The following is a 15144-nucleotide window of genomic DNA, read 5'->3' as shown; positions in this document are numbered from 1 at the left end:
GGAAATACCACAAGACCAAGCCCAGCCAATGAACACTGGGGGCTTGAGCCTCCGAAACGCTCATTATACAATTCAATACAACGAGAAAAAATTAGTTGTACGCTTACATCCGATGGTGGGTCATTGATACGTCTACAGTACGTTGTTTTATGTCCCGCTGACCAATCGCCATCGGCTTCACAAGATACTGAAGCTAGCCCTTTCAGTCGATATGTAGAAGGGCACCCAACAGTACATGTGGTTTGGAAAACAGAAGCACCATTTGGGCAAGTGAACCAGGGTTGTCGGCACACAGTTCCATTTGCTTCTCCTGTAAATTTCAAGAGAGCGCAAATATGAAACGCAGAATTCGCAGGTAGAGTTTAATTGTGATTTATAAAAAAGATGTTAAATAGCGTAACGGTAAACCAAAATATCCCAAATCGTGACCCTAAGCTTGCGTTTGAATTTTCCAAGCCTTATTTGCGCCATTCGTTAAAGTTAGTGTTCAGTTTTCAGCTTTCGTTATTCGGGGATCCTGATTTACGTAGGTTGCAGGTTGAAAAAATCATAGCCCTTACAGTCAAGCTAACAGACAATACATTTTCCCTTCTAAACTTCACTTGCATGTGCGGCTAGGGTATAAGAACTAGAATCTGCAATTTCGACAAATTCATCTAATTAAAGACTTCCGAGCTGAAAAGGCAGTAGAAAGATCAAAGGTGTAGAAATTTCAGCAAGCGTTTGCTTTGTAAGTAGAGGATACCGATCTTGCTTTTGAAGAAATTAGAAATGGTATGCGCACTTTCAACGTACCCCTTATACGGAAAATACACCCTTTTTATAAGAACAATTTTATAAGAACACTACCCTCCAAATTGGTCAAAAGTTAAGAACAAGTTACGAACAAGCTGTGGCTGAGCTACTGTAAAATGAAATTTTGAACAACGTTTTATTTCAACAACGAGGATTTTTAGTCATATGTGGGTGCTTTTTCGGTAAATATTCAAACATGGCGGCAAATGAAGGTTGTCTCGCGCACTTTGTTGGCAAAAGAGACCTGAACACCCCCCAGAACGAAAAGCTAGAAATCGCCTCAGACTTTCGAAAAATTTAAGAAAAATCAGCCTGAACTCAAACTACCCAACCTTGACAAAGTAAAGCTTTAGAAGAAATCCTCTATAAAGTTATAACCTTATAATCAGATCCTAGTTCATAAAAATACTATTCTAATAAGATCGATTTGTTGATGAAACTGTAGGTAAGAAAATTGGGCGGAATCATTTCTTACAAAAATATTATTTGCGTTCCAATCATGAACCAGCCAATGACTTCACTCGCACGTGAATCATAAATCTTTCGTCAAACTACAAAACTTGGTTAACCATTCAAAAGGTTATTCCGAAAACAGGATTCGATCGGGCATGTCTTCATGAATTATGTTTGCAAAATTTTGCAATGGACATTTCAGTAACATTTGAACAAATCATGAGATAGCGTACTGGCTTGTGGTTTAAATCCGAATGCGGGGCGCCTGTACTCACCTGGTGGGCAATAATCAGCGACTGGCCTGCCGCAGTCCTTCTTGTCACAATGGGTGCCATTGCGCAATTTGTAACCGGGCAAGCAGTAACATGACGCATCTGCTTCTCGACAAAGCTGTCCACAGCCACCGTTCGGTAACCCACAAGTTTTCGATTGCTGAAATAAACAATATGCATTATATTAAAAACCACGAACTGTTATTTCACTAAATATTTGCTAGATGCCATTGCTAAGCAAAAGAGGCAGTGAAACTTGATACCCTCACTTCTGACGTCACATACCCAAACGTTAGCACCCAAACGAAACATGACGCTTCGATCTAACATTCGATATGATAAAGGGCACATAAAGACTTTACGTAACCTAGAAAAATAATACTCTTTAACGTTTAGATTCTCATTGATTGCACAAATGCGATTTTTGCATGACAGCCTCCAGAGAAAAGAACATAGGATACTTCCAGAGTGAATTAAAATGCTCCATTTTTGTGCCATCTCTAAATATTACAGTACGGAAACTTGATTGGAACTATTTCAGCACCCACCTGTAAAGGGGGACAGCTGGCTCCATTACATCTCTTCGTCTGGATTACGTTTCTAAGTCGAACTTGAGTTCCATATGAGCAATTTGAGCTGCATTGTGCCCAAGCTGACCAACTGCTAACCTACAAAGTAATACTTAAAGCATGAAAAACAAAATAGATTCGAATGGATAATGGACTACTTCAGCATATATTTATATATTTACTTTGCGTAAGGCTCTAAAACATTGGGAACGTTGGGGTACAGGGTAAAAAATATATGTTTTAGACTTGGAAAAAGGGGTGGTAAATGCCAAAAATAAAATAAATAAATACCAGATTAAGCACATAGTAAATAAAGGAAGGTTTAAACGAAGTAGTAAACTATAACAGAGAAAAGTACAGAAAATAAAGCTAAAATAAGATACAGATACATCGGAAGGAAACAATTAAACTTTCGGTTGCACTGACATCATGATCATGTGAATCACTGGATGCTACAAGCCAGAACTTCATAGATTTAAAATTCAACTGAGTTTTCAAGCGAATAAGAGAAGCCGCTTTCTAAATTGAATTAATATTCTTGACATTGACGAAGAAAATCGTTAGGCCTTTAAGGCTAGGTGATGCCGCTATAAAGACAGGTGATTCCTTGGCAAATAGAACGCTCATGGAAAACGGTTACCGTGAGATCAACGCTAATTCTCAGGTAATCTCATATGAAACAACTTATATTTTGCGCAACAACCAACCTATAAAATTCGATAAAACTAAAACCGTAAACTACCTTTAAGTAAAGGGCTGAAAAGACTAACAATATGTGTAAGCATGTTGCAAAATATTCAAGAAAACCTACGGAACCTGAGCTTGCCTACAGGTGTACTTGCCTGTAAAGAGGTATAGGGATGTAGGCCCTTAATCGAGGCCGTCCAAGGTCACTGGACAGATGGCGCTACCGGTATTACTGAGTTCTCTAATAAATAAATAAAAAATAAACCCTAATAATGGAAGAGAAAATGAAGAGCCATCCAACTTCGAAGTTTTGAAAAAATTAAGAAAAGCTAGCCTGTATCTCAATTTAGTGGTTCTCAAATATAAAAAAAATGAGAAGCTTAACTATAGAATTCTAAGTCGATTTGTCAATACCATAAATTTCACATAGTTTTCAAGCTGACTGACCTGACAATCTCTGTTCTCTCTGTAGCTTTGACACTGCCTCGTTTCAGTTAGGTTCCCACATGGCACCCCACATGCAGTTGGTTGCCTCGTTATGGAGCGCGTTCGTTGCTGAAGACCGTTGCCACAACCAGAGCTGCATGTAGACCAACTAGACCACGGACCTAGCTGACAATCAATTTTCTGAACAACGGTGCACTGTTGGGCTTGGGATAAGACTGAGCTGCAGGCACCACCGCAACTGGCAAGGGTGGCCACTTGGCGTGTCCTTACTTGCGATCCTGGCGACCAGAGAACATTCAATTAAATTTACGGTACGTTTCGAACGGTACGTTTCGATAAAACTAAATGGTTTATAAATGTGCTTAAAAACACAACTGCAAGACAAATATCCGATTGATTGCTTTATCAAGAGAACTGCCCCCTTACCACTCAGAAGATATGTACCTTAAAGAAACCGTTTCCATTTGTGTTCCTTACAAGGTTTTTTTCGTTTGTTTTTCAGAGGTTTATTTGCTGGGACAGCATGCCTCAGATAAGCCAACTTATCATCAAGCTGGATTTACAAATTATCATCTATAAACCATATTCCTACCTTGGCCACAATTTGCTGAGCACTTTCCCCATGCAGTCCATTGCGACAGAGTACAATCAACCGGGCAGCAGCTATGAACGCAGTCCCTTCTGTCCGTTGTTGCTGGACAAGCGGAGGCACAGTATGGCTGTCTGACAATCGTTCTTGTGCGGGCCTGAGTGCCAGCTCCGCAAGACCCACTTTTCAGTGTACATGTGCTCCAACTGCTCCATTGAGAAACCTTACAATGATATGAACCGTTACTATCGCACTTCTACAACTATTTGACATATCAATAGGAAGCTACAAAAATAAGCCAAATTTTCATTATTTCCAAAAACAGTTATTTTCAGTTATGGTTTCCAGCTACAACGTTTGAATAATTGGATTGAGCTAAAACAAAAATAAAAAAGAGCTTTGAAATTCTAAAATATATAAATTCTAAGGCTGTTAATTATAGGGAATAAGTGTTTGGTGAGGTTCTTTGGTAGAATAGTTTGAACAAGCACCATACTGGTTCAGGTTCAGAACAAGCACCATACTGGTTCAGGTTATACTGAAAAATCATCATAACTGCTACATCGTGTAATTCACATTAGAAGGTTACGACAAAGCTCCCCCGAACCTGGCATTGTATAGGCACTGGTGTACATGCTTTTGATTCCTGCAATGCAGAACAGGTGCCTCCACAAGACTGTGCTCTAACTACAGTTCTGCTTCTAGCATGAGTCCCTGAATTCGTACTGCATTGACCTTAAAGACAAACAAAGGTCTTACATAATGACCTAGCGATGCAGCGAGCAAAATACATGCTCTGTTCAGTAGACAAATGAGATCGCCACCTGATAATGTGAAAGAAATTAGTAAACATTGGTACGAAATTATGATGTAAGCATGTCATGGAAGCGTATCAATAAACTGATAAGAGTAAGTTAACTAGATATGGAGACAGGCTCAACAATCTCCTGCAATTATCCGTCCTAAACTTTGAATTAACTATATGTTTTACATATTCACCACAGCATCAGTTATAAACAATACACAAATCCTTTCATGGTTTGCTCAGATTGATATTTCTTCTTTAACAGAGGCATTTTCTTTGAGCATTAATAATTATCTGCTGATTAACTCATGCAAAATCACTTAAATTGCTAGACGTAAGTTTCTGGCACATAAAGGTCTAAATATTGTAACAATGGTCTCATATGTGCTATTTAAACTTGTAGAATTCTCATTGCAAAATTCAGTGGATACAACTGCGGGCAGCTCACAAACTGCGCTTATTTAGCTACTTTTCCCGCACTGAATTGAAACGAATATAATATATGGCCTTCTGGAACTAATAAAAAGAAAATATGTAAACAATGTGGGGAACCAACCTGCGGGGGCTGAGCACGTCCCCCATACTGTCCAGTCACTCAAAACACAATTCCTCAGGCAACATGGTCCGTTGCACGTGTTGTACTGTGTGAGACCTGGGCAAGGGGTTCCATTGCACGATACAGCTGTCACAACTGTCCTTGTTCGTGATCGAACTCCCATTTTCTCGCATTGGGCATTGCATGACCCCCAGCTACCCCAAGAGGAGACCGCGCAATTCACCGGGCAGCATCTGGGACAGAAAAAAAATTTCATCAAAGAATGGCAAGAACTGTTTTCAGTGTCTAATTACTGAGTACATGGACAAGACAATACAGATCATCAACCATACACGGTACTTTTAAAATATGTGACACTCGGTGTTCCTTCAAGTACTAAAAACACCCTTTGAGCCTCTATTTATTTATATATTTTTAAAATAATTTTGACCATAGATTTTACAAGCATATTTCTGATTAAGATACATTATGGCAATGAACCAGACTGCGGAAATGTATGAAAAGCTTTTCTCATGGTCAGTGGAAGGGCAACACTAATTGCCAAAAAAGAACAGACAAAGAGAAAGCCTTGCAAAACAAAGTAATGTCATTTGTGATGATGTGATGATTTGTGATGATGTGATGATTTGTGATGATGTGATGATTTGTGATGATGTGATGATTTATGATGATGTGATGATTTGTGCTGATGTGATGATTTCTGATGATGTGATGATTTCTGATGATGTGATGAATAAAGATCCTATTTTAGACAAAGCTACATTAACATTGGAAAAGCGTAAATCACTATTTACTTGAGAAAACTGGCAAGCAAGCAACTGCATAACGGAATGAACTGAGGGCTTGTTGTCAAAGAGGTTTCAAAGAAAACCACCAGATATACGCACAAAGAAAAGTAAATGCTGGTTAAATAGAAACAGCTTTTTCTGCTTGATACCACGACATTGTTTATTTTGAGCTTAACTGGTGTATCAGCGAAAGAGGCTGACTGTTTCTAAAACGGGCACTTCACAGAAAGCGTAAGGCCTAAAGAGCCCTATCGTTGTGATGTATTTCAACTACTTTCTATCATGAGGATTAAAATGCAATAAATTCTAATACATCAGGTTAAGCGAGAAAGCAGATCCGAGCGGAGATATTTCGAGGCGGAGATATTTAACTATTTGTGCATATTGTAAACCATTATTATTTGAAAAATTTTTTTTTTTAATTGTTATTTTTTTATTCTTACTGTTATTATTCAAACAAAACTAATATTAAACTATCGTCATTTCACGTCAAACTGGGCACATGGCTCTGATAGCTTCTTCATGAGTATTTTCCGTGTGTCCATCAGCTGATCTTATAAATATCTTATGTTCTTCCCTGTAATGTAATCTTTATTGTTATTAATGATTGTATCTTAACAACTAGCATGACGTATCTTGTAATTAATTGATTTGTTGCTGAAAAAAAGTTTTGATTTGATTTGATTTGAGGCCCACAAAGCATGTCATAGCAAGGTTAAATTGAATTTGGGATAACGCAAGGACACACTGTCTTTCGATGAAGTGCTTTAGGCAAAGATAAAATATAAAAAACGCATGTGAAGCATAGAATTAATTATTCCGTTTGAGACAACAGGGTGTTTTGAGTACAACACATTTAAGCCCATTTTTTTAAGATGGGAACTTCGATTTTCGGGTACCAAACCGGCCACTTTCACAGGCAAAGTACAATGTTCACTGTAGAAGAAACTTTTAACTACACTTTGTGTAATAGGGAACGTTGTGATACACCTTGCAAACGTTCATATACTGCATATATCTTTTAGAGTCACATTATACTCTTTTAATGAACAACTTTTAGGAACATGAGCCTCAAAAAAGAATATACCTGCACCTTACCCGTCCATTGCTTTTTTCTACAGTAAAATATAATCTCGTGTCTAAATTAATTTACCGTGAATCCTCGAATTGACTCATACTTTTGGTGATAACTAATTAATTATTCATAAAGAAATTCCTACTAAAATATACGAATATTTTTATTAATGTCTTCTTAATATCTACAATAATTCTATAAGCCCCCTCTCGTTGAGCCCCCCCCCCCCCCCGCGAATAACCCACCATCCAAAAATTTTAAAGATAAATAAGCCCCTGGGGGGGGGGTTATTCGAGGATTTACGGTAGCTACAACCCCAAGAACAAATTAAGAACATCCTGCCTCAACGTTAGAAAGAGTGTTATATGTAAGAAAGAGTGTTATATGTAAGAAAGAGTGTTTTACAACTCTGTTCAATCCAATGACATCGAAACAGTAGAACATGTACTCCGACGCAGGTTGAAAAGTGGGGGAGGGGCAAGGAACATTTTAACAATCATAACTGAAGATTTTAAAAAAAGCTCTACTGTTTTCCAAAAAAGTGGGGAGAGCATGGCCCACCCTCGCCCCCCCTCCTCTTCGTCGGAGGCTCTGTAGAAATGGTCTTAACTTAGACCGTAGTTGCCGGGGCTTTGACAAAGATTGAAAGTTGGAGGGCCTAGGGCCATTTAATGATACGCAACAAAAGATTTTGCAAAAATGGCTATGCCCCCGTTACTTCGGGGTATAACCGGAAGCAAAGATGTTTCGGAGCAAAAAGCGTTTTCGTTACTTTCTGGCCGAAAACCTGTGTGTAGGAAATGATTAGGATTTCTGGCTTTGAGGAGAAGCTTCTAAAGACTGAGTCATCCTCTGTGGACGTAGAATATGCACAACTGCAAAAGCATTATTAAATTAAATTAAACGACTGCAAATACCTCTAAAGGTCATTGGAAATGGGGATAAAAATAGTAAATTTGAAATTACTAGTATGCTACCAAAAGCTTAAAACTTTACTTATAGACATCGAGGTATGAATCATATAAAAACATATAGTTGCTTGTCCCGGAAGCATTTCGGAGTTTGAGGCAGTGGCTATCAAAATTTCCGATTGTTAGCATACCTTACATATCTATTGACTGTTACTACGATGAATTACCAAAGTTGCTATGAATGAAAACCGAAGTCGCATTGCTTTAACATTCCACAGCGTGTGTCACAGAGCAACAGATCATTATAAAATTACATATGACCACGATATGATGATGATTCGGCATTGTTTGTCATGAAATGAAATTTGTGGTAATGTTTTTGAAATAAAAATGGCTCCCTTTTTTAGTCTTTATTGTTCTCCTTTTAAATGCGTTTTTTTCGTTGATCTTTAAAAATTTTTAATGGCGGATTATTGAAAATTGTGCCAAAGCATCAAGAATTCAGGTTAAAAGGTCTTAGAACGGTGAATGTTATGTTATGAATAGGAATATGTGTGGATAAAACATGCATGGAGAGACAGAGGGACGATACAATGAATAAAGGAAAAGAGAAGAGACAGTTGAGTTTGCACTTGTCGGGAACGAAAAGTAGACGCTCTAAAGATTCAAGGATATGAAAATGAAATTGCCAGGATACAACATTTATACCAAAAAGTATCGAATTCTGAGACACAATTGCAATTTTTGTTGCATTCTTACATTACATGGATGAACATTTATTGCATCTGAATGTAAACTTCATTCAGTTCCACTGCACGTCCGGGTTTGCACAGTTCGGCACATCGCTGCAACGTCCCAGGATCGGTGTTCTCAAGGGAGCTGACGACAACAGTAATAGCCAGCCCTTTTCTAATTGGATTGATGGATCAAACAGATAACTATATGGATTTGGAGGACCAAAACGAATAAAACGAGCCAGAAGGTTGCAATTAGTACACTAAACTTTAATCCCTCGGCCTTCCAGGATATTTTTTTCAATCACAAAAACTGAATTACAAACTGCCGTGTGAAAATACCTATTTTCATAACTTTTTGTATACTGTAATCATTACAGAATTTCTTCACTTCTTCGCGTGTTAAACTTAAACTCGGAAACATGTTGAAAGTAACATTCAGTTACAGGACCAGAGAGATTAATGATTATAAATGATGATTAAGTTAAAAACAAATTAAGTGTCCAGCTTTAAACGAGCTTTGGTGCGAGGTACTTCTGCTCTGACGAACCATGGCTCCCAGGGTTAGAGGGCCTTAGATTCGGAGAACTTTTGCCGAGCTCTATTGGTTGACATATAGTTCAAATTAATACAATTTGCGAAAAGATGGTTTTCATTTTTCAAAACGGAGTCAACACCAACACATCGTGGTATATAAAAGTAATGAATGGCACAAGATCTAGACACTTTTCAGGATCATTTCCCCGACATATTCTTACCTTCCAGTATCACAGGCCTGTGATTGCGATTGAGTTGGACAAGCAGTGCCCCCACAAGATGGATTAACAGAGACAACAACGCTTCTACTCTGCGTTCCCCTTCCACAACTACCTTGGCAGGAGCCCCAGTTGCCCCAGCTCCAAGAACAGCTAACAGGGCAGCAAACACGATTGCAGTCCCGACCTTCTGATAAATGATAACAGCCACCGCCACAGCTTTGCACTCGTGTGACATGACGTTGCCTTGTCTGACGTCCGGACGAGCCACAAGAATGACTACAGCCAGTCCATTGTGTCCAGTTACTAACTTCGCAGTTTTGAGCAGAGCATCGCCTGCGTCTTCGTCGTGATGTCCACCAGCACTCGGTTTCGTCGAATAATAACCCAGCGAGAAGCACAAAAAGAATCCAAAGAGTATTCCGATTCATTTTGCGCTGTAGCTTGAGGTAGCTGGGCAATTCACAATTTTTGACCCGCTAAGCGAGTCCCGCGATTAAATATTGGTCAGTATGCCGCTAATAATCTTACAACACTGACTTTGATGGGTATCTTTATGGTAATGAGAGATCGTTTACATAACAATCCATTGAAGTCGCACTATGCTGCGAACAATGAATGGCACACACTATGGTTCGACTTTCCTGACTGGGCAAGTAAAGCAAACATGACGTAGCACAAATCATTGCACAAATTTGCCAAACATCAACAGGGGCAGTGAGTTGGTTGCAAGGGGGAAATCTGCCAACACTGTTTCCGTAAATTTGAAAATTTCAATTTCTTATGGATGTTTTGTAACATCGTAACGTAACAGCAAGTACACCCTTTTTTATAAAAACCAGATAATTTTTGTTTAGCCTCGATGTTCTTATCATTTGGATAATTTGTGTATCGTGTTTTTTAAACATCGTTTTTATTTCTAAATGAATCTTTCTTCACCTACATACTAAAATTGTTTCCAAGACCACTAAAGAACAGTTTTGCGTGACATTTCTGGTAGCACGGTTGATTAGCTAATAAAAATTGGCTCTGTTTTATTACCTTCCAAATAAAATTGTTTTTTTCCGATTTGCGTTTACGAGCCTGGGTCGGGGCCAACGAGCACATTACAGATTGAGGGGACTTGAACCTTGAGCAGAACTTATGACGTCATATAGATCTGATAGTTGGCATGAATTAGCTTTTGCGTAGCAATTAGATTTTCAAGCCATACGCAAACTGTAAAGAAATTATTCATTTTATTCGTTTATTCATCTGTTTATTTTTTTTTATTTATTTATTTATCTATTTATTTATTCATTTATTTATTATCAACGTTATTTTAGAGTCGATGCTTGCGTTCCCTTCCGAAGTAAATGTGAAAATCAGGTGACCATTTGTGCAATGGGGTATTCCCAAACCCTCGTAGCTTGGGCTTGCACTTGACATGAAACAAATTTCTGCCGACACTTTCCAAGCGTAAAAATTAACACTTTAGTTAGTTCCGTACGCATTTTTCTTGCTGTAACGTGCTGTAAATAGTGGGTCCGTCATTGCAAGCAAGCGGCCTTGTTTCTTGCAGAGGCCTGTCCGCACAGATGCTTTGGTTCCAGTCAGAACACTAAATACATCGGTAAAAAGCTAAATACATAGGTAAAAAGGAACTGGCAAATCAGTCAGAGAGATTACCAGTCAGAGGAATTTTCCTGTTCTGTGGCTCGATTTCGAAATACACTCGTTTGTATCAAAATCAGTAAATTGAAGTTCAGGCTGGCTGTTTTTAATTTTTCCAAATTTTGAGGTTGGATTGTTCTTGATTTGTGCACAAATTATTAAGGTATAAGCATGTAACTGTTAACTATTGTGCTCAATGGGAGTGTTCAGATTTGCAAACAAAGTGAGTGAGCCATCCAAAGATTGAAAGTTTACCTACAAAGCACCCCTAGATGGCAAAAATCTCCTCGTTTTTGAGATAGGATTTTTAGGAGGTTTCACAATTCTGTTCAAAATTATATTGCCCTAGCCACAGCTTGGTCATTGAGGCTCGTGTTTTTATCAAAATAGTCTTATAAAAAAGAGCGTACCTAAAGTTGTCATCTGCAAAAATTTCTGGACTCCTTTAAATGCGTGGTTTCTTTATGATTTGCCTATTTTAGTGAAATTTAACAAGTTCAAATACACTCTTTTTTTTATAAGAACAATTTTATAAGAACACGAGCCACAAAACTGGTCAAAAGTTAAGAACAAATTAAGAACAAGCTGAGGCTGAGCTTCTGCAAAATGCAATTTTGAACAACGTTTATTCTCAAAATCGAGGATTTTTAGCGATGTGTGGGTGCTTTTTCGGTGAATATTCAAATTTGTCAGCAAATTAAGGCTGTCTCACTCACCTTGTTGGTAAATGAGGCCTGAACACCTCCTTAGAGCGAAAAAGCTAGCAATAGCACTGCTTACACCCTCTTAATTTAAGAACAAATTAAGAACAATCCAGCCTCAGATTTTCGAAAAAATTAAGAACAGTCAGCCTGAACTTGAATTTACTGGTTCTTATAAAAAAAGAGTGTACTTGCGATCTTATGGACGCTGATTACGATTATGCATAAAAATATAAAACATAACATATAGCATTTCTATACTGGCAAATGCCCGTGTCCTTCGGGTATTCTGATTAAACAACAACCTAGATCCCAGATCTCCTGACTCACAAGATTGTATGACAACGCCAGGTATGATTTGGCTTGTCTATTTTGAATGGTTTCAAAAAATCGTAACGCGGAAATGGGGGAGCAGATCCACCAAAAAGTTTCTTAGACTACACTCCTTCCTTTTTTTAAGAACAATTTTATAAGAACACGAACCTCAAAATTGGTCACACTAAAGAACAAATTAAGAACAAGCCGAGGCTGAGCTTCTGCAAAATGCAGTTTTGAACAACATTTTATCTCAAAAAAGGATTTTAGCCATATGTGGGTGCTTTTTTGGTGAATATTCAAACCTGTCGGCTAATGAAGGTTGTCTCATTCACTTTGTTGGTAAATGAGTCCTGACTTCCTCTCTAGAGCGAAAAAGCTCGCACTGCTTACACCCTAGATTTTCAGCCGAAAAAATTAAGATCAATCAGCCTGAACTTAAAATTACTGGTTCTTATAAAAAAAGAGTATAGTTCGTTGATGCTACCGTCTGACCCAACATTTCTTTATCTGCCCCTACAATTGATTTTAAATTGATACGAAAAAACGTCACGGCGAAGAAGACAATCGTTTTGCAAAAGAAAATGTGACTGTGGATAAAAAAGGTAACCCTTTCTCCTCTTCTTTTGATTCAAATCTAAGGGGTCCTAAGGCCTCCTAAGGACTTCATGCAAAATGGAATTTACGTGAAATGAGAAAGTGCGAGAAAGCATACTCTCCAACAAACAACTTCAAGACAATCTAAGTGTCTCACCTCCCAGTGTTGCATGCCTGTGACTGGCTTCTTGAGTTCGGACATGTTGTCCCCCCGCATGATGGATTACGCAACACAACGACAGTCCTGCTTCTACTTCCAGTGCCACAACCTTGACATGCACCCCAATTACCCCAATTCCAAGCACAGTTAACTGGACAGCATTTCCTATTGCAAGCTCTTGCTTCTGACAAATGGTAGCAGCTGCCCCCACAGCTGTGTATACGGGTGACGGAGCGATGCCTACTTTGCACCCCAGCGCTGCCACAGCTATAGCTACATGTACCCCACGATGACCAACCAGTTACTTGACAGTTTGTTGGAGAGCATCTTCGTCTTCTCCTTCTAGAGAGCCACCAACCTCTTGTGGTATCAGTAAAATACAAAAATACCAGGCAAAGTATGAAAAACGATGTCCTTACTTCCATCCTTACCACGGTTTCCTTGGAATAGCTGACACTTTGCACCTCGCTGTGAGTACACAGTCATGATTGAATAAAACACACTGTTATCAATATGATCTGCAAACAACTTGTTTTGCAATATGCACTAGATATGTTGTTTGTGCTGCTATTACGATCCAAGTGTAAACCATTGTGGAACCGTGGAAACAGCACAAGTGACAGCTTCGTTTCCTTGCTAGAGATGTACTTGGCATTCGTAAAATATGGCAATTCATGTTAGGGTTTTGATCAAGGCCCGTAGCCAGGGGGTTGCATTGTGGCAATGCCACCCCTGGAGCAAGAGAACACCAGTTGTTTGCCACCCGGAGAATTTGTCTCCAATTTTTTTTTTTAATGCACTTTTTCGTCGTTGGATTGTCATGACAATTTGAGACAAGATAAGTTTGGCGGAAGAATAACTGTTTACTTGGGGCATTTATTTCGAGACCCTGATACCTCCATACAAATATGTAGCGTCAATATTTCTGTTCTGGAGAAAACATTCGAGGAGTTTTCGAGGATTTGCACACTCCAAGCAGTGTGCAAATCTTCTCTCGAATGCTAACATTTAAAAATTTTCTAACTGAATAGAAACTAAGAGGATGAAAGTTGTTTAATTTCTGCTACAACCTTTTTGCTTCTTTGTTTCCACTAACTCTCCGCACCCCCTCCTCTCCCTCATAAAACTTCAGTTTAAACTTTGCCTGTATTTGCCACCCCTACGCCAGAGGGCTGGCTACGGGCCTGTTTTGATCTGCTGTGTATATGGAGTTCCGTTTGGCAAATTAAATTAATAAAATGAAACTTAACTATATTGATGCATCTTGAATTATTTTTTGCTTTTCTTCAATATCTATCAAATGATACCAATTTAGTGACGTTAGTTTTTCAATCACTTACAATACATACTAAGAATTTGTTTTTGTTTATCCTTAAAGATTATCTACCCTTAAAGACTTATTTCTTTATATAATAAAAGATTTATAGGCCGAAATAGCCCTTAAGGCTACAATGTTAATCATTTGTTGAAAATTTCATAAGCACAAATTGTTAACTTAAAATTATATACAAATTGCTTTAAAAATTTTATTGTAAGACAATTTATTAGGAAAACATTTTACTTCGAATTAAAATTGTTTATATTCAAAATATTCATAGTTAAGCTAATCATAGTTAAGGCTTATTTTTAGAAATTGCAATGGAAAACGTTTACTTTCTTTTTGATTGGTAATACTATGCCTGAAACAGTTCATTAGCATAGTTGATTAACAGCTAGCATTGGCTTTCAGCATTAGTGTGATAGTAAAAATTCAGGGCGTCCGACAAAGAAGAGGCCGGGAGGCCATGGTTTAGAACTTTTTTTTAAAAACAACAGTTGGATGTTCAAGTATTCCTTGCCCCCTCCCCCACTTTTCAACCTGTGTCAGAGCCCATGCCATAACCGAATTTCAAGGATTGATCCGAAAGAAAGCAATGCTTTACTTAGGGATAGCGATGTAGGGCTGCAGAGGGCTAGTTGGGACTGAGGGGGTCGAACCATAGACTATGGTCGAACCCTCCCGTCGATTTCCCGTGATTCTCTGAAAATTCTTTTGCAACGTTTTCTGATGAGGCATATAAATCCGTTGTAGATTTCACCAAAGTCCAGCAGATAACATTTTGGATTGGGGAACCATAGCGAGCGAAAAGGACCAAAAAGTAATTAATGCTATTAATATCCAGTAAAAATTGACATCTTTTGACAAAAAGCAATTGCTTTGCCCCGGCATGTTTCCCACAGTAATATGAGATGGTCAAGGAACAGCAGCCGATTTTATTCTCTGCACATTTGATAATAAATGT

General features: G+C 38.4%; 1 protein-coding gene across 4 annotated transcripts in view; it reads right to left on the bottom strand.

Moving 5' to 3' along the window:
- LOC135682313 (cadherin-23) overlaps nt 1-15144 on the bottom strand; it is a 54432-nt gene that overhangs the window by 31774 nt on the left and 7514 nt on the right. For 2 of the 4 annotated variants that reach the window (XM_065197154.2, XM_065197156.2), the window contains 7 exons: nt 5174-5406; nt 4420-4547; nt 3816-4035; nt 3224-3501; nt 2069-2188; nt 1524-1680; nt 108-310 (listed from right to left, as the gene is read on the bottom strand). In XM_065197154.2, the coding sequence (XP_065053226.2) occupies nt 108-310; nt 1524-1680; nt 2069-2188; nt 3224-3501; nt 3816-4035; nt 4420-4547; nt 5174-5406 (1339 nt within the window). Of the gene's footprint in view, nt 1-107; nt 311-1523; nt 1681-2068; nt 2189-3223; nt 3502-3815; nt 4036-4419; nt 4548-5173; nt 5407-9439; nt 10687-12859; nt 13735-15144 lie in introns of those variants that run through there. The other 2 variants (XM_065197157.2, XM_065197155.2) reach the window with 2 other exon arrangements.

The sequence above is a fragment of the Rhopilema esculentum genome, chromosome 16, assembly GCF_057945365.1.
Source record: "Rhopilema esculentum isolate cy_ngs chromosome 16, ASM5794536v1, whole genome shotgun sequence".
Taxonomy (NCBI): domain Eukaryota; kingdom Metazoa; phylum Cnidaria; class Scyphozoa; order Rhizostomeae; family Rhizostomatidae; genus Rhopilema; species Rhopilema esculentum.
Note: the sequence above shows the minus strand (reverse complement) of the source record. Positions and strands in the feature narration are given on the sequence as shown.